Source organism: Rhincodon typus, chromosome 31, assembly GCF_021869965.1.
Source record: "Rhincodon typus isolate 14 chromosome 31, sRhiTyp1.1, whole genome shotgun sequence".
In the NCBI taxonomy this organism is placed as follows: domain Eukaryota; kingdom Metazoa; phylum Chordata; class Chondrichthyes; order Orectolobiformes; family Rhincodontidae; genus Rhincodon; species Rhincodon typus.
The window spans coordinates 17773884-17794223 of record NC_063362.1 but is presented as its reverse complement, the minus strand read 5'-3'; the positions used below and the strand labels follow the sequence as shown (position 1 = coordinate 17794223).

The following is a 20340-nucleotide window of genomic DNA, read 5'->3' as shown; positions in this document are numbered from 1 at the left end:
TTCATGTTATATTTTGAAATCGTGTCCCTTGAACCAAGGTCTGGGTTATTAATATACATCAGCAAGAGCAAGAATCCAAACACCAACCCTATACAACTTCAATATAAAACCTTCCTCCAATCCAAAAAAGACATTACTTAACTAATAGATTCCATTTCCTGAAATTCAATCAATTTTGTATCCATGTTGCTATTTTACCTTCTATTCCATGGATTGTAATTTACACGTCTGTTGTGCAGCATTTGTCATAACATCAACATCATGACCTCAAAGAAACTGCAACAAGATAGTAAAATGCAATTTTTTTCCTCAACAAATTTGCGATGGCTTTCTTCAGTTAACTGATATTTGCCCAAGTGACTAATCATTCGCCTGAAATGAATGTTTCTTGAAGCTTCTCCACAACCAAGTTATAACTGGCCTGTAACTGCTGGGTTGATCGTCAACATGTATAAATCTTCAATCTTCTTACACAGAGCATGCTAGAGCCATAACAAAGTGTTCACCTCCAGGATTATGCCATGATGGGAAATTTAAATTACAATCAGAGACTTGAGACACTGGATCTATATTCACTAGAGCAGAGGAAGCTGAATAGAGATTTACAAGTTTTAAAGTACACCGTTTTTGATATGTTGAACAAGGAATGTACAACTACACCCAATCTTACATAGTCCCAAATAGAGTAGATTCTTCATGAAAGAGTTTTTAAAAATACTGCCTACTTATTTGTTTTAAATATTACCTGTGCATTTGGAACCAGATGAAAAAGTTTTGCATAATTATTTCACAATTTTTGTATGGTGGAAAGGCCTGTTTCCCATTCTGTAGAAATTCTGGATTAGATTTCAGATTCATCCCTTTTATCTTGGGATGTGCTCCTCCTACTGGTGACCAAGGGAACCCACACCAAGCACTCCAAGGTCAACAACAGTGACAGATCCAGGGGACCGCCTCAGCGTCACTTGTGTGCTCGCTTGATCCAGGTGGCCGACCAGCAGCTTGGCAGCTCGAATGCTGATCAACGCTATCTCATTCCAGATATTCCAGGCCCTTCAATTTGCCAGAGGGCTGTGTGCATGATGGTGAGGCAGAGTGCTGTGAAGGCGGTGCAGGTCCGCACCCCACTACTCAAAGCTCAGCTACGGATTCCTTCACTAGAAGGGAGAAGCTGTCTGGTAATGTGATATGCACCGGCAATCAATTAGCACCGGCAACCTGGTCATTGCTGGGATGAAACAAATTATCACCAGTAGGCATGGGGAAAATCAAACTTGCAAAATAAAAAAACTGACTATAGCTTTGGGATTATTTTGCAGTTTTATTTTACAGCATCAAGGAAATACAATCAAGAAAATCAAAACCTGTTGTCTTTAATTCTTTGGCATATCACTGGCCATGTAGAAGACACACTTACATGGAGTTTTAGTTATTTTAGATTTGTGTTATGCACTGGGGCTGAAAATTTTGGATTTAGAACGCATTTTATGATGCTGTTCAAAAAAATGGGAAAACTCACTTGCTAGAAGTAGTTTCAATTTAAGCATTTGTTTCCAGGAATATACCTACTACTTAAAATAGGGTATTCCTGCAAACACTGTAGTGGAGATGTCAGTGATGAAGGATCGTCAATTTAAACACTAAATAAGGAGATAAATTAGACAAATGGTTTTTACAATCAAAGTCTCAGTTGGAACATTGAACGCATTATCCTAGAAAGTGGTTATGACTGATACAATTACATTTTAAAGGGGAATTAGACAAATATTTGAAACAGAAGATCAAAGTCACCTGGAGAGAAGGGGGCAACGGTATTCATTTGGAGAATTATAGGAGACAGTCGAGGAATGGAATTAAATTTGTATTACTGTTATGAGCCTACTCAGGAATGAATAGTCTCCTCTGCTGGAAAATTCTACACAGTGCTTCCCTGTTCTCAGGTGCACTTTCTGCCAAGGCAGGAATCCTGGCTGTTTGGGTTACCTCCTCAGGTTCAGGGACCCCAAAGTCAGTCACAGCTCATGATCTACTGCCCCAATTGGCTTTTCGCAGGTCAGGAACTGAATTAGGAAACTGCTGCTGTGTGGTTCACAGATTTCAATCTGCTCCCAAACACTCAGGACTTTAACTATCAACAACAATTCAACATGAAACAAACTACCAACCTTTGGGGATTAATGCAGTGCAAGTCCTGTTACTGTTAGTAACGTAACATCAAATGTTCAAATTCAAACTCTGGACACAGCTTTCACTAATTGTTGTGAGATTAACGCTAGAGGTCACAGGATTTTGAAACTTACTGATTTAGAAATGAATTCAGGAGATATCTGCTGAAGGTTGACTTCCCAAAATTCTTTCCTCCACATACCAGGATAATGGGACATCTATCATCATCTTCTGCAAGAAAACAAAAATATCCACATAGGTGCACAATTTCACAAAGAATTATTGTATCAATACCATATTTAACCACCCCTAACTCATCCAGCAAATCATCAATCTGCACACATCTACCCCCTCACTTCCAATTTCTGGCTCACTAAAACAATTCCAACACCAGACTAGTACAAACATAATAGAATATGCCTACAATTTCTAAAGTTTGTCCACAGAACTGTGAAAGATAATCACTAATGCTCTTCTGGAATTAAATAATTAGATAAAACAGTGACAGAGTGCAATGGACAAAGGCATGGTCAAGAAAAAAAAGTGGTTTATGTGAATTTTGTAACAAAATTGTTATATTTCTAACATATCAGCACATCACTAACATCTTACCCAGACATGTGTTTAAAAGTTCCTGCACAGTGGCAATCCAGCTGTCCGACATAGTTATCCCCTGATCATCAGGGAGGGGAATGACTCCAATTGAGGTCAAAGCTGAGCATTCAAGGAATGGATGTTTTCTAGAATTCAACTTCTTCTGAAAGTGAGAATCAAAACCAAAAATTAAGTTCATCATAAAGCCTGCATCAGAAATAAAATTATATACACAGACAGGCTACAACAGGGGCAATAATATCGTTACTGACAAAATTAAATACAACATAGAACATTACAGCACAGTACAGGCCCTTTGGCCCTCGATGTTGCGCCGACCTGTGAAACCAATCTGAAGTCCATCTAATCTAAACTATTCCATTATCATCCATATGTTTACTCAATGACCATTTAAATGCCCTTAAAGTTGGCAAGTCTACTACTTTTGCAGGCAGGGCATTCCACGCCCTTACTACTCTGAGTAAAGAACCTACCTCTGACATCTGTCCTATATCTATCACCCCTCAATTTAAAGCTATGTCCCCTTGTGCTAGCCATCCCCATCCGAGGAAAAAGGCTCTCACTGTCCACCCTATCTAATCCTCCGAGTCTAAAGAATTCTAATCCAAACAAGTCTAAAGAATTCAGGTCTTCAGTTGGTAAATAAAGAAAAAAATAAGGGGACCCAGTGTAAGGAAGAAAAACGGCACGGGAAATTGTTGGGTCGTAGGGACAGTCTTCCCAGCCTAAGGCTTTGTTCCACAGTGCCTGTCCTTCACCCTGTTGTTTTACCAGCCCAACTGTCTCTAATCTGTTGGCAATAAAATACTGGTCACTAACTGAATAAATGCATAACGTGGTTCACTGCAGTTTTGGTAGATTCATGATGCAGTGGCCAGAATTGCCCACACTTTCTAAGTTATCCTCGACTCCTATCAAAATCCAGCACAATCTCTGGGCACTTGCATCAACTGCTCTTGCTGAGGATTGGATTTTGAAAAAATTACTTCACCATTATTTACAGCTCTTAATCCAGGCAGTTTGAGTCAGTGTGATAGTATGAATGACTTTTATTCAGTGCTACTGATGTATATTTTTATGGTTAACATGCAATGGTTTATATTCTACCTTACAGAAGTAACTGAAGTTCAAAACTACTTCTTTAGCTGGAGTGTACATCGGAACATCCTGAATAACTTCAGATATGTGACTATGAATCTATACAAATGCAGACCTAATTTACCATTTGCTAACCAACTTCATACCTAATCTAAATACCTCTAAATCTTTTGTTGTCGTTATTTTCAATCAATCTTTTCAGACACAGTGAGACTGTCCGAGGCAGTGGGATTTGAACTCTGACCATCTGGCCCAGGGGTTGGAACACTACCACATGCCACAAAACCTAAAACGTGTATTCTATCTAATTAGGTCCCTTTTTAAGACATATCAGCTGTACAGGAATTGAACCTGTATTCCTGGTGCCACTCTGTATTGCAAATCAATTGTCTAGCTATCCAAGCTAACCAACCTTGTCTTTTGTTGCATCCTATATCTAACAATCTCATTCAGATCAGGCTAATCAACACAACAGAATTTTTATATTGCTAGAAAACTGGGCAAGTTTTCAATTAGTTTTGGTACCAGGTTGCTGCAAGATGCTACCCAACACTTCTTGATGTCTGATATCACACAACTCAAATACCATTCCCTATGAGTTTATGACTAGTATACATCTTCTGATGCTTGCGGGTTTTAGATTAGTCCCAGCAGGACCAACAAAGCACAAGGTACATACGGAAATTTAAAATGTTGCAGAACCACAGGTAATAATGCTTTTCCTTACAGCTAACACACCCGACAAAGCTCATGTTATGAACACACACTTGCAATACTCACACATAGCACAAAATCCAGAAAACATTTTCATTTTAAGCCTCTAAATCTCATGAATAACTCACTGAATGTGAAGTAAAGATTTCCCTGTACTCTGGGAAGCCAGAGAGATAAACAGTGCCAGGGGTGTCGAGATGCTCGAAGAGCAGAACAGAGCATGAAGATGTCACTTCCTTTATCAAATTGTGTCTTGATGCTGCAATGAAGAGCCACAGATATCACAAGCGTTGTTTAAACCTAGAAATCTCTCTCATCTAAATTTCCGAATGCAGGTATAGGACAGATTACAAACATACAATTAAAATATATTATTGTACGATATATATTGTTTGGACTAAGGCATAAAAAGCACATTTCAAAATTTTCAGGGGACGCAAAGCTTCAAGGCACAGTTAACAAATAGGAGGATGGTCATAAAATTCAGTAGGACACATACAGGCTGGTGGAATGGGCAGACATGTGGCAAAGTTTCATTCAGAAGTGAGAAATTGTACATTTTGGTAGGAAGAGGCAAGCAATCTAAATTAATAGCTTAATTTAAGATGGCAAGGCAGGCTGAGAAAACAGTTTTAAAAAATATGAGACCTCTAAACAGAGACATAAAGTACCGAAGTAAGGATGTTATAACAAACCTTCATAAAACATTGATGTTTTCACAAAAGGATTGTTGGGTCTAATTCTGGACATTATGCTTTGGAAAGATGTGGAGGCCTCAAAGAGGGTGCTGAGAAAAACACTAGATTGGTTCCAGAGATGAGGGACTTAATCATGTTGAACGTTTTGAGAAATGAGGATAGCCCTACTTAGAGCAGATGAGGTGGTGTGAAAATTTGATAAAGATATTCAAAATCATGACCGGCTAATTGCAGTGACTCTCAAAATGGGGTCCATGGAACACTAGCAGTCTGCTGAGACTTTCTAGGGGATTAACAGAACACTCTAGAGCAAGCGGAACAAAAAAAAAGTAAAAAGATAATAATGAATAAGATGCCACCTACTTTGCATAACAAAAGTTAGTGTTAGTCTCATACAAGGAGCTGATAAGGTGTCCAACCCTGTCCACAACTTCCAAATACATAGCTGCCTTCATGGTGATGGGTGCCTTAGTGGCCAAGGATTTCAGTGGCATTTAGTTTTGGTGCGAGGTGTAGAAGGGAAGATTAGCTGTTATCAAACCAGGGGACATTCAATTTGAGAAGCAGCATTATAAATGATCCCTTGCCTACTGAGCAATTATAGCATTTTCTGTTTATTATGTCCCTGTTGCTGGTTTGACTTGTGCAATTGTGGAAACACTGCCAGTTTGACCTACATCTTTCACCATGTTTCAATAATAAAAACTCAGGGAAATTAAGTAACAAATTGGGGTGGATTTTCGTAAAATATTCTAAGAATATTACAGTACTCACTTGAATGTGTCAAAATCGGAGGGAAGAAACTTGGCTGCTTAAGGCAAGTTTTTTTTTAAAAATGGAGAATTAACATAGTAACCTATCTTGAGCCTGCTAAATGGCTAATTATGGTTGTTGATACGATTTGGATCACTGGATGTTTGTATTGAAAGTGATCTGTGAACCGACTGCTTGTTAACAGCAGACAAACCCAATCTTTAAACACAAAAAGCAGTTCACCTAAAATGCAATAGAATGTTAGTGAACTATATTTATCCTTCACCTCTGGTTTGTCTAGTATATTTCAATGTCTACATCAATGACGTTGTCTTCAAATTACTACTGTAACCATGCTCTACTTGCAACACTTCTACATCATGAATATTATACATACTGTAATTTAGTTGGGGAATCTGTGTTAACTAATCCATTTGAAAAGGGGTCCTTAAACCAAGAAAAAAGGTTTTGTCAATCACTGGTCTAGACATTGTACACACAGTGAAACTGTTCCTATTGGTGGAATGGTATATCAGCAAAGGGGACAGATTGGTTCTTTTGCTAACCACTTTCAAAAACATGGGCAAAAATATTGTTTCTTGCAGCAAGATCTTTTGGGCTGTGCATTCAGGATGCTGGAGACAGTTTCAATCATGGCTTTCAAGGGCAATCAGGTAAGCATTTGAAGAGAAAAGATTTGCAAGAAAATGGTGCTAATGGTGTTAGGGTGGGGCAGAAGAACAGCAAGCCTAGTTGGGGTGCCTTGCAGAGAGCACAACTGGATTCAATAGACCAAATGGCCACCTCCCATTCTAAGATCTTGAGGCCATTAAACACTCAGAGTAAATATAGCACAGGTTAGATTTGGGTAAAGCTCCATCCATGCTGACATTTTATGCTGTAATCATTCAACTGGACCATTTTATCTGTGGAGGCAACTCCGGTTAGTCCCACTCTCCCACATATTCCCCAAGGGGCTGTAAATTTCTCTTCAGATAATTATCCAACATCACTTTGAAATTCATGATTGAATGTGCCTCCACCATCAGGTAATGCATTCCAGATCCCAAGTGCTCATTGGGTAAAAAGGTTTTTCCTCATGTCATCAATAATCCTTAACTTTCCAGTAGCAGCCAATTGTCATTTGCAGAAGAATTTCAAACTTTCACATTGGAGGCGTTTCTAAAGTTCTGGAAAGCCTTGCTGTAAAGCCCAGCTCTAACTTTTAGCTGATGTCCCCAAGAATGAGATTCCCCAACCAGCAGAAGCAAATTTTGCTATCTACTCGATTTGTTCCCTGTAATATACTAAACAGTGATCAAACTACCCTTTAACCGTATCAACTCCAGTTTGTCTCATCTCTCCTTGAAATGTAACCTTGGATTTCAATACATCATGCCAGTAAACCTACACTGCAATCCCTCCAAAACCAAAATTCCCTCTTAAGGTATGGTGCTCACAGAACTCCAGGGTTTTTTTTTAATTGCTGAAATGTACTTCTAGTCCCTTGTATCCAGTCATCTGCTGCTTCTAACTTTTCAGCTTGTGTAATATACACTGTTTTATTCTTTACAGGCTTAAAAGTGGATATCACACTTGCCTTCAATAAAATCAATTTCCCAGTTTTACCCTTTTGCTTAATCTATTGATACCTCTAATTTTGCGCCTCAATCTAAATTTATTAAAATGGGCAGCTTCAACAGGATAAGAAGGGTAACCCAGTCTGTCCTGATGTTGATTGTTCAGTATCCACTAATAAATGCTGTAGCAATTACTCCAGTTACCTGCTTACGATTACACTGAATGAGTACAGCGTATATTTGATGTCTTCGTTGATAGCTTGTTTTTCTCCATGAACAGTAGACCCTTACCTGCTGGTACATGCTGCCGGAAAACTGCCTTCACCTCCATTTTCATCTCTCGCTTGGTACGGCCTGGTTTACAATGAGGCAGTGCTTCGATGCTCAGGGCAGTGTGTGTCGGTAAGGAGTACAGGCAATATGCAGGCTGGCCCTGTCCAATTGTAAATCCTAACACTTGGACACTCCCATACAGACAAGTCATGCGACATCTTCCTTGAAATGTCAACTTCTGCAAAAAGAAAAAGGAGCAATTGGGAACACTGAAAACCATGACAAAAGAATGCCTTCAATTCTGAATAAGGAATCCAAAGCTGGATCATCTTCCAAATGTCAACACATGAGCCTGTGCATGAAATTGCTGAAGAAAGGCAACAAAGGGGCACTGTACCCCAGTAAGTGTAAGCACATCCAGGAAAACGAGAGGCCTGAAGCCCAGTGAATTCAGCAGTTTCACTGAAGAGAGACTACAGTGAAAATAAAAATAATTCCTCCTACCTGTGATGGGGACATGAGGACAACAGTCTGCTCATTCCCAATGTTCACTGCAGTGAGTGACAGTCTTGTACTAGCTTCAAGGGAAGCAGCATCATCAATGAAATCTTGAGATGATTCACTGTTGTGAATCCCATTAAGGGCAAATGAATCTGTATACAATTGCTGATATTCTCCTTCTCCATTGGCCTCCATGGCTTGGCAAGCATGTTTTGGCTGAGTCCTGCTTTCTGTAAGTGAACCATTAACCTTACCATCTGTGTTATAAGGAGGGGATTCAGTATTATTTTCTTCTTCCTCATTTTGCTCTTCATCTTGTTCTATGACATTTGATCTTTCAGTCTCATCAGCGTCACACACTTCTTCTGTACTTTCCCAAACTGCAGCATTCTTTGTACTCCGTTTGTGGTGGGGTCTTTTCACTCCTCGGCGACAGGGTGCAAGCAGACAACAGCTGCGTGACAACACACTCAGTTGCTTGGGTCCTGACACATCAGTCAACACCAACATGGCCTTGCGTTTCCACCTACGGCGTCGAGCTGCTGTGTTAACAGCCTGCTTCAAACACACTGCCCCTGGGTTACTGATCCTCATCTTGTGTTATTGCTCATACAATCCAGCTGTTTATAGGAGAAATGAGATTAAAAATCAGTCAATTCTATAACTCAGTTTGAAACACTCTGTAATCAATGAATTTTTTATGGAAACTTACTGAACATTAATCTCCAGACCTGATGGCAGCTCAAAGTACCAATAAGACCCAATTACACCCTGAAGCATCAAAATCTTCTGAAATACCCCAAGATTTCCAGGAACTCTAAGCAAACCTGATTATTCTTGAATAAATTCATCTCAACACCTCAAAATATCCTAATTACAACCAGATATTTTTTCCCCATTTCACCATCACCCCACAATCCTTCTATCTCAGACATAATACCCTCATCACACTATACCCCACATTGTTGTTGTTCCTACAACTCCCCAGGCTGATTAGCTCCCATAGCCCCACTTCAAGGAATCTCCCCACGCCAATCCCACCACACTACCTCATTTTAGTCTTAGACATGTTAGTCCCTTCTAGCACATCAATGCATCTATGCCCACTGTACATAATCACTTTCTTAACCACACGTGTTAGTCATCCATGTATGTATGTGCTCTGTACCATCCAGCCACACTTAACTTGCACTCTTGGTCACCATGCATCTATCCCATCCATCCGTCCTCCCTAATTCCCACCCTCCTCTCCTCTTCCAGTTCCCCATCGACACTCCACCTCATCCCTTTATCACCACTTTTCATGACTGGGTAATTGTATTTCTATAGTTATGGTCAAGTGTATCTCTCTCTCTCTGCACATTTACTACAGTCCTATTGAGTTGGTACATTATTTATCTCCGCAGATTTATTCTAATCTGGGTACAGGTAAACATACGTATATCTGCAAGTTTATTCCGCCCACCCCTGTTTAGGTATCTCTACAGGCATTCCTGCTGCTGCCAGTGTAATTACACATTTCTGGAGTAAGTGGGTCTTGAACCCGGATCTCTTGGTTCAAGAGTAGGGAATACTACCGATGCACCACAACAGGACCACTTCCACCAATGACTGTCTGCTAAAACAGGAATCATCTACCTGGGTGAAGTTTATCATTTGTGAATTGCTGGTTCATTGGTCCTCCCACTCACCACTTTTTGCTCCCACGCTCACCACCCACCAGCCTACTCTTGCCCCTTGCCCATCTCCCATTCCCTTCCTCTCTCCCAACTCCACCTCGTCATCCTTCCCCTCACCACTTACCACCTTGTCCCACTCCGCTCCATTCCCCCTTCATCCCACCTTTCCACTTGCCCCTAACACCCTCCTCTCCCCTTCCTCTGGACCCGCTTCTCCACGCCCCTAACATCTTCTTCATCACCTCGTCCCTTTCACCCCGCACACTTCCCGCGTACTCACTCAATCTCCTCACCTCCCCCTTCACCAACTCATTTACTCGAGTATCTCCCGTCCCCTTTCACTTTCTACTGCCCACCAACCAAAAGCCCACCCTCTTCCGCCTCCTATACGCCCCATCTCTCCTGTCCTCCACCCCTACCCCGCTTGGGCACACACGTTACCACCTTTTTCTTCCTCCCTCCACAGAACCGCCGGTCACTCCTTCTTCTCTTCTAGCCCCTGCATGTGAAACGCCCTCCTCTTCGACCACGCACGGAGCGATATTGATTCACTGCCCGTTACCTTGCTCTTTTTCTTCTCCGTACCCCAAACTATCCCTCTCTCTGTATCGGTACGTTGTTCATAAGCAATACGCCCCGTTCACATTACCACCCCCTACCCAATCCCCAATCATTCCTTTTGACCGGCCCTATTCGCCTTCGCTCTTGCTGCGAACAAAAATAGAAAGAAGCGCTACAAAACCAGCCTCCACCTCCTGGCCTGATCGCACTGGCTCCAGCCCCAGCGGTTTCCGAAAGGATGCGGCGCTCACTGGCCTCCGATTACTCCGAGTTAGTTTTTACATTACGACCCCTGGTGGTGGGAGGACCGAGTGAACCAGCAATTCACTCATGATAAACTTCACCCAGGATAGATGATTCCTGTTTCAGCAGACCATCGTTGGTGGAAGCGGTACCCTTGTGGTGTATTGGTAGTATTTCCCCACTCCTGAACCAAGAGACCCGGGTTCAAGACCCACCTACTCCAGAGATGTGTAATAACACTGCCAGCAGCAGGAATACGCCTGTAGAGATCCCTAAACAGCGGCGGGAGTAATAAACCTACAGGTATATATCATATGTTTACATGTGATGAGATAGTAAGAACTGTAGATGCTGGAGTCAGAGGTAACACCATGTGGAGCTGGAGGGACGCAGCATCAGAGGAGCAGGAAAATTGATGTTTCAGGTCAAGACCCTGCCCCAGAAATGGGGAGGGAGAAAGGAGCTGGGAAATAAATAGAGGAGGAGTGGGGCTGCCCCTCCTACCTCACTAACCACTCACCTATTACCTTCACCGGCCCCAACCTTCCTCTCTATTTCCCAGCTGCCTTCCACCTTTCCCCATTTCTAAAGAAGAGTCCTGACCTGAAACGTCAACTTTCCTGCTCCTCTGATGCTGCCTGGCCTACTGTGTTCCTCCAGCTCCACACTGTTATCTCTATATGTTTACCTGTCCTCAGTTTAGAATTAATCTGCGGTGATATATAATGTGCCAACTCAATTGGACTATAGTAAACGTGCAGAGAGAGATACACTTGATCATAACTATAGAAATACAATTAGCCGGTCATGAAAAGTAAACCTGCAGGGACAGACTTTAGTAACAGAAATGCTACATAAAGTCTTAACATAAGATTTAAAATTTCCAGCATCACTGTGCATAGCATTAAAGCTACTACGTGGTGTGATTCTACGTTGGCTTACTGGGCCAACATCAAAGTGGATCTCGTGTCCCTGCAGAAATGTACCTCAGTAGGTGCAGGAAATGATTGAGCTGGTGGGCCCATGGGCCATCCACACAGTCAGTAGGTAATGATTGCTTTTCGTCCACCTTGGGTATTCTGTTGTGAGAGGCAACTTCATCTCCAAGGTTAAGACATGGTGGTTGGGAACCTCCTTGTATCAGATAACTCTCCCAAGACTAATTCACGTGTATGTCCCAGTGGTAAAGAGTGAGCGTACAGCCGTCCTTCAGCAGCTGCCACTGCTGCGGGCAATGTCCAAGCAGGTCATTCAGCCAGTGATTTCAGTTGAATCATCGAAGCAGCTGGATGATCTGGAGAGGCTGGCAGCAAACCAGATGCCACGTCTAGACTCACCTGGTCACAGCCAGATGGATCTGTCTGCTCCAGAATAGAGTTCCTGTTTGTGTCTCAGTCACATCCACCAACATAAAACTTGTGTTCTACTCTGACCACTACCTTCTATTGCCCAACTGTCATCTACAGGAGGGCCAGAGGGGTGTCAAGGGAACATGGAAGCTGAACACAAAACTGTTGACCCCTGAACACATTAACAAACCATGAAACTCCACTTTTAGCCTTCAGCACACTGGTGGGAAGCAATCAAAATGAACATCAAGAGGTTCTTTATTCTCAAAGGTGTTCAGAAGGCAAGGGAGAGAGGCAGATGAAATTGTCCCAAATCCACAAAAACGTACAGAACCTACTCCTTATGCAGATGAGTAGTGTTGATGTCAAGGATCTCCATGAGGTGAGGAGCCAGCAAACCTCACTCTTTGATCTGTCAAGATGATGTAGACAATGATGATGTCCCCAACATCTCCAGGTTAAATAAAATCATTTGCAGGCTTCTAGAATCATAGAATCCCTACAGTGCGGACAGAGACCCATTCAGTCCATTAAGTCTGCATTGACCCTCCGAAGAGCATCCCATCCATGCCTAGCCCCCTACCCTATCTCTGTAATCTTGCATTTACCATGACTAATCCACCTAGCCTACACATTCCTAGACACTATGGACAATTTAGCATGGCCAAACCATGCACATGGCCTAACCTGCACATCTTTGGACTTTGGGAGGAAACTGAAGCACTCTGCGGAAACCTACACAAATACTGGGAGAACATACAAACTCCACATGACAGTCATCCAAGGGTGGAATCAAACCCAGGTTTCTGGTGCTGTGAGGCAGCAGTGCTAATCACTGAGCAACTGTGCTGCCCCATCAGGATCTTTATGCCATGGATCTTTCTACCAGGATCTTTATGGCAAGCCCAGTGGCAATAGGCAATTATCAACATGAATAGGGCCGTGAACCTGAGAGTCCCTCATCAAGAATCTGCACACAGACAACAAAGGCAAGAAGGTCATTAGACATCTGCTTTCAGACAGAGATATGTCTTTGCGAAGTAGCATCTGTTACTGAGAAGTTTCCAGTAGTCAGCTGTCACATGTGCCACCCTATCTAAGAATTTTTGAAGTGGTGTTAGAGGGAGCTCCCTTTCTGGGAAGGCTGTGGTAATGGCATTAAAAAAAACACTGATTTTCCCCACTGAAGGAAGTCAGTGAAATACAGGAGGGAGCAGATTGAAGTTTATATTGAACTATGAAATGCAAATAAAGAGTGGTAGAGGACAGACACATGCCTACTTTGGAAAATAGATGACTGGTAATGTCAGAACTCAGACATCACCTGATGAAGGAACAGCACTCTGAAAGCTTGTGATTTCAAGCAACCTGTTGGACTATAACCTGGTTTCGTGTGACTTCTGACATTATCTACCCCAGTCCAACACCAATACCTCCACATCATGACTACCAATGTGATATGGACCAGTAACTTCTCTTTCAACTTGGCACTCCGCAGCCTACTGGACTCAATACAGAGTTCAACGTTTTAGATCATAACCTGGGCCTCGTGTTTCTTTCTGCTTGTCCTTTTTTTTTCTCATTTCTTTCTTTATTTCCTCATTTTGCATTTGAACATTGTTTTGTAGTATGCTCCCCAGCTCTGGACATATCTTTTGTTCCTTTATTATACCCTTTGCCATTCCTTTTGGCTTTTGTATTGTGAAATCTTTTATCATTTAATCTTCCTTGCCCCTTACGCTTTCTTCACCTTCCCTTTGTTCTTCTTCCTATTCCCCAATTTCACTTGCTGAAAACCTGTTACACATTTCTATCTTCCTCAATTCTGAAGAGCTATACACCCGAAACGTGAACTTTTTCTCCCCAGCAGATGCTGGCTGATCTACTGAGTATTTCTAGTACTTGTATTTTCTGTTTCATTTCAGATTTCCAGCATCTGCAGGATTTTGCTTTTGAATTGTCATTACTCACACTGGCTTTTTATTTCAGATCTAGTTAACTGAATTTTTTAGCTGCCACGGTAGAATTTCAAGTCGATGCCTGCTAGATTATAGTCCAGGCCTCTAAATCGGTAGCCACTATGTTACCATACTAGATAAATATATAAGATTTAAGAAGTAAGAATATAATCGCCTATAAACAATAACAGTAAAAATTACTAATTTCAAATAACTATATAAGTTCAAAAACGCATTGATTCATAATTAAACAAATATATTCATAAAATGAATTCATCTATGTTAACAATGCCAAAGTTGACTGTTTATAACCGCAACCGTACACCAATACCAAGTCTCACATTTGATCCTATTTACGTAAAAACGTTTACGAATATATATGAATGTTTACAGGAAAATCTTATGAATTCTATTTCTTCAATACGTTTTTTTTTACCTCTGTCCAATTCCAGGAGTTTGATCTTTATTTTTCTTCAATACGTTTTTGTTTTACCTCTGACCAACTCTAGGAGTTTGATCTTTATTGATCTTTATCTATTAGCCGACTTTTATTTTCAGTAATGAGCGCTTTACAAGCGAGCAGAATCCTAAAACTGTAACAAAAAATATCTTTGTGACCTTTGCCAACCCAACAATGGAATTGGTGACCCCGAGTCGGAAATTCTTTCTGCCGACGTAGTTCGCTCAATTCAAATCGTATATTAATCCCGGGGGAATTCTGCTAAATTATAGTCCAGGCCTCTAAATCGGTAACCACTATGTTACCGTACTGGATAAATATATAAGACTTATATATGACTTATACCGACCCTCCGCTGTCACTGAGAGAACTCGGAGATGCGAGCCTTTTTCATGATTATTATCGTGTGTCTTTTGCTTTCTCAAAGAAAGGCAAAAGGTTAGTTATGAATATACACATCTACCTTGTAAAGACATGTTTCAATCGTACTTGTTAATGCTCACCAATTTTAAAAAAATTTCAGCGCTATCTAAATTTGATCAGAACAATCTTTCACTCTCTTTTCCTCCGGCTCACTATTTGTTTCACACAAATTTCCTGATTTGTTTTGTGTTATATGTTTCTTTCCTTCTATGTATCGCTCACACTCAGGAGATCAACCTAACATGAACAGTGACAAAGTTGATAAGAGGCCAGTGAAGACCTTGACTGAACAGTTTCTACGTTTCACTAAGTCTTTGCTTCGAACTTCCCAGATCACAGACAGTATTCACCGAGTCTTCGGAAGAGAGGGAGAGACAGGTAAAACACATCTATGCTGACTGGCTTACTTTTATATTGTTAAACCTAGGTGACATACCACAGCTGTTACTTAGTTGGGTTCAAAAGAATTGGACATCTCTGGTGAAACACTGGGTCAAATAGTGATTTTTTTTACTATAACCTTAATAACTAAGCCTGCCCACTAACATTACTCACTTAGTCATAACCTGGTCCTGATGAAATGGGACCAGCACTAAGGCAGGAGGGAGCTCCACAAAATGGATGGGTTGGACGTCAACAATGCAGGGAGCGTGTCCTTATGGGGAGGTTAAACTGTTCTACCAGGAAAGCTTTAACCTAATGAAGCATTAGTGAGGAAATGCAAATGCACAAAGATTGTATGTGAAAAAAAATGGTGGAAATGGATAGTGAGTGAATCAAGAGGGCTATGTGCCTCATTCACTCAGGTTTTTGCACCTTTAGTGAAAAGGAATAGCAAAGAGAGAGAGAGAGAGCTGTAACAAAGTGCAACAGCAACCCTAGTGGCAGCAGATATGCCTACCTTGGGGGATGCAATGGAAAAGGAGGGATGGGAGGGAGAATTAGGGTGTAGAACAAGCCTACTGACAGAGAAGGAGTTGTCCACGAGGGAGGCTTTATAGACCATGGCATATCTACCTTGCATGTCAGATCTGCTGCTGCGGCACCAAACACTCTGCCTCTCCAAGGACACCATCCCAGGTTAGCTGTGTGTTATGCTGGAGGATGAGCTAAAGTCCATAGGAAACGGTGACTACACAATGCAAGTGGAACTGAAGATAACTACGGCATATAAATCTTTGGATCATTCTAGGGATCCATTGAACAGGTTGTGGGACCTCCTAGTTTCAGCTTATCGGTAACCATCTTGATACAGCAATACCACGCTCAAGAGGGTCGACCAATTTGTGCATTGGTTCAGGTAGAGAAGACAATAAGATTTCGGGCCAATCACAGGATTCCAAGGTGCAGAGTGGTATTTGTACAGTCAACAAGGCTCCCACTTAACAGTCTGCAGCCACAGAAAGAATTTCCACTTTCTCAATGTCTGACTAGTCTATGATCATTGCAAGTACTTCTTTTACGTTCTTGCATGGTTCCTGAGAAGCAGGCACAATGCCCACGTATAAGGCTATCCCAAGGACTAGACCTTTTTAGATCTCTGCCATCTTACCCATACCTTAAAGGATGCATACTTGGTGATGGGAGTGGGTGTTGCTGAAGCCATAATGCCTATGCAAAACCCTTGCTTTGATTTTGAAGAGAGTTACAACAGCTATCACAGCACCATTCATGTGATGATAAAGCAGTCTGGAAATTAAGCTGAATTGCCTAAACAGATGATTTGGAGCCTTAAATGATGGTCTGGAAGTTGTTTCCCATACCATTTGAGGTATGTCATGCCCAATACAACCTACATACAGGGGATAGCAACTGAACAATGAGGATATTACCACAGAATCCCTACAGTGTGGAAGCAGGTCATTTGGCCCATCTAGTCTGCATCAACATTCCAAAAAGCATCTCACCCAGACCTGCCCACCTACCCTAACCCCATGACCCTGCATTTCCTATGGCTAATCCACCCAGCCTGCACATCCCTAGACACTATGACTGATTTAGCATGGCCAATCCACCTAACTGCACATCTTTGGGCTATGGGAGGAAACCAGTGCACCTGGAGGAAACCCATGCAGATGTGTGGAGAATGTACAAACTCCACACAGACGGTCACCTGAGGGTGGAATTGAACCCAGGTTCCTGGCATTGTGAAGCAGCAGTGCTAACCCCTGAGCCACAATGGTGCCCCCTATTGTTGAGCACAATTTCTCTTCCAATGGTAAAGAGGAAGTGGTGGTCAGGTGCTAGATGCTGCTCAGTCCTATGGAAGGCCAGAGAGTCTACAGGCACAAGGGATTCTAAGCACCTGTTCATACAGGAATGATTGGATCCATAGATCTTTTTTAGATGTCTCTTCATCTCCCCATGTTGCTTTAACATTTGCCACTTCTACCCTGCTGACAATTCCATCAGCCTGAGTATCAGCATCACTGGACCCTCCAGCAGTGTTCCAAGATTCGGTGTTTTTGCCTGTCACAGTCTGCATCAGCTGTTTGGGTGGGTGCATCTGTGCTGTGTTGACTAGATTATGGTTCCACATCTACTTGAATGCACATCCACCAACATGAAAATATCTGTTGTGTGGAAGGTGTGGATCAGGGATGTGACAGAATGACTTCTGTGGATCCCACACCCTCTTTACAGAAAGACAACTATTCCCAGTCCCTGCAGTTGAAAGAGGAACATGAGAATTCCATCATGTCCTTCATTCTACCGTTTGTGTGGAGCTCTATTTTACCAATGGTGGACTATCGCATTATGCCTCATGTTTGTGCCCACCTATTAGGTCACATATTCTTGTCTCTCCACTTCCGTATTACCTGTGATAGCTCTTATGCTATCCTCCAAGCTCTGGTGCCTCCTCCTCACTGTAGGATCCATGGGTCCAGAATACCACAGCCAGTTTCCATCCTTTCCTGAGTAGTGTGATAATTACACACAGATAGTGAGTTCAGCTCATCTCATGGTTATTACTGCATGTAGCCTTTAATACCAGCTTTTTAAGTGTACCTTTTAAGGATGGCATGGTGGCTCAAATGTTAGCACTGCTGCCACACAGTGCCACGGACGTGGGTTCAGTTTCAGCTTTGGGCGACTGATTGTGTGGAGTTTGCTCATTCTCATTGTGTCTGCATGGGTTTCCTCTGGGTGCTCCAGTTTCCTCCCACAGTCCAAAGATGTGCAAGTTAGGTGGATTTGCCATGCCAAATTGTCCATAGTGTTTTGGGATGTGCAGGCTAGGTGGATTAGCCATGGTAAATGCAGGTTGTAGGGTCTGGATGGGATGCTGTTCAGAGGGACAGTGCAGAATTGATAGGTCGAATGGTGTCTTTTCCACATTGTAGGGATTCTTTTCCAGATTTATTTATTATACTTGAATTGTGGAAGGATTTAAACCTGTTGCCCCAGAACATTAGGCTGAGCATCTTGTCAGCCTCATTATGTTGACATTTCCCCTTGTTGCATGAAGCTTATTTTTATTCTTTCATAGGATGTGGTTGTCACTAGCTGGGTGAACAATTGATGTCCGTCCCTACTGATTGAACTTAAGAAGGTAGAAGTAAGCTGCCTTCTTGAACAGATGTAAGACCTGTTAAGAAAAGAGTTCCAGGATTTTAACCCGGTGGCAGTGAAGGAATAGTGATATATTTGCAAGACAGGATGGTGTCTAGTTTAGAGTGGAACTGAGAAGTAGTGGTGTTCCCATGAATCTGAAACATTTTATTCTAGGTGGTAGAGTTTATGGGTTTGTGAAGTGCTGTTGAAAGGGCCAAAGTGAATTACTGCAACGCATCTTATAGATGATACAAATTGTGGCACTGAGTATTGGTGGCAGACGGAGTCAATATATAATTGGTGGATGGGGTATGAATCAAGTGAGTGGCTTTGTCATAGTGTTCTTGTTTTTTTGAGCGTTGTGAAAGTACACTTTTCTAGGCAACTAGAGAATGTTTCATCACCCTCATGACTTATGCTTTGTAGGTAGTGAACAGGTTTTGGGGAGTCAGGTGAGTTCTTCACTGTAGAATTCCTAGACTCTGACCTGCTCCAGTAGCTACAGTATTCATGTTACTGACCGGAATAGACCAATGGTAACCCCTAGGAAGTTGACAGTCAGGGATTCAATAATATTAATGCTATTCAGTGTCAAATGCAGATGTTTAGGTTCTCCATTGTTGACAATGTGCATTGTCATTGCCTGGCACATTGCACAAGTTTACTTATCTATTACACATCCAAGTTTGAATGTGGTTCAAATCTTATTGCACATGGACATAAGAGTGCTTCAATACCTGAGGAGTTATGAATGGCACTGACCAATCAACTGGTGCAATCATCACTTCTGACGTTCTGATTGAGGGAAGGTCATTGATTAAGCAGATGAAGATAGTTGGGTCTAGGATTCTACTAGTCCTCTAAATTTTGCTTTTCAGCACTTTCTATAATTATTTTGCAGCTTGCATTCTTGGGTCAGGCGAAAGTATTCATTGACAGGTTGAGGCAGCATGTGTTTAATGGAGTCTTTTGACTGATTACTTACTTCCCATGACTTTGTTTGTTCTCGGATCTCCCTGAAGAAGAAACATGTGATGTCTACTATCACATTCGATGCCTCTTGTAACTGGTAGGGATGAAATTTATTGTTAATAACCTGTAGATAAGGGGACAATTTTGTTAGATTCATTTGATTTCAATTGATGGCATTGGGCATGTCATAATAATTGACTAATCAAGAGCATGTCAAGTAAAACTGTTCTCTTAACTAATTAACTACTGTGTTGTCTAGACTGACCAAGCTTGGTTAGATGAAGGGGACTCAAACAAATATTTTTCTCACATATATCAGCTGTCAGACTCCCTACAATGTCAGCTTCCATTCAGTAATAGCATGTTTGACTGAGTCAGAGGGTCACGAGTTCATGTCTGAATCCCAGACCCAAGTCTGTAACCCTTGCTGATTCTCCTAATACTGCATATGAGCAAATGATGCATTGTTAGAGATGTTTTGTTTCAAGTGAGACATTAAATTAAAGCTTTATCTGCAATACTATTTAAACAGAAGGAAATTTTCCTTTGATTCCAGGCAAATATTTATCCCTCAATCAACCTCACCAATACAGAGGATGTGGTCATGATCACATGGCTGTGGGATTTTGCTCAGGGTACAACTGGCTACAACAATTGTTTAATTATAAGTCACTGCATTTCCAAAGCTATTTATTCACTGACAGCAAAATGCTTTAGGACGTCCTGAGATTGTGAAAGGTTC

General features: G+C 41.7%; 2 protein-coding genes across 6 annotated transcripts in view; one reads left to right on the top strand and one right to left on the bottom strand.

Moving 5' to 3' along the window:
- nol9 (nucleolar protein 9) overlaps positions 1-10939 on the bottom strand; it is a 28845-nt gene extending 17906 nt beyond the window's left edge. The window contains exons 1-6 of one of the 5 annotated variants that reach the window (XM_020515165.2): positions 10830-10939; positions 8402-9018; positions 7916-8135; positions 4722-4852; positions 2779-2923; positions 2301-2397 (exon numbers count right to left, since the gene is read on the bottom strand). In XM_020515165.2, the coding sequence (XP_020370754.2) occupies positions 2301-2397; positions 2779-2923; positions 4722-4852; positions 7916-8135; positions 8402-8992 (1184 nt within the window). In that variant the 5' untranslated portion in view covers positions 8993-9018; positions 10830-10939. Of the gene's footprint in view, positions 1-2300; positions 2398-2778; positions 2924-4721; positions 4853-7915; positions 8136-8401; positions 9019-9110; positions 10093-10521; positions 10634-10823 lie in introns of those variants that run through there. The other 4 variants (XM_048615038.1, XM_048615037.1, XM_048615036.1 and 1 more) reach the window with 4 other exon arrangements.
- A 4029-nt stretch (positions 10940-14968) lies between these two features.
- LOC109915523 (zona pellucida-binding protein 1-like) overlaps positions 14969-20340 on the top strand; it is a 28375-nt gene continuing 23003 nt past the window's right edge. The window contains exons 1-2 of the mRNA XM_048615039.1: positions 14969-15086; positions 15300-15449. Of these exons, the coding sequence (XP_048470996.1) occupies positions 15026-15086; positions 15300-15449 (211 nt within the window). The 5' untranslated portion in view covers positions 14969-15025. The remainder of the gene's footprint in view (positions 15087-15299; positions 15450-20340) is intronic.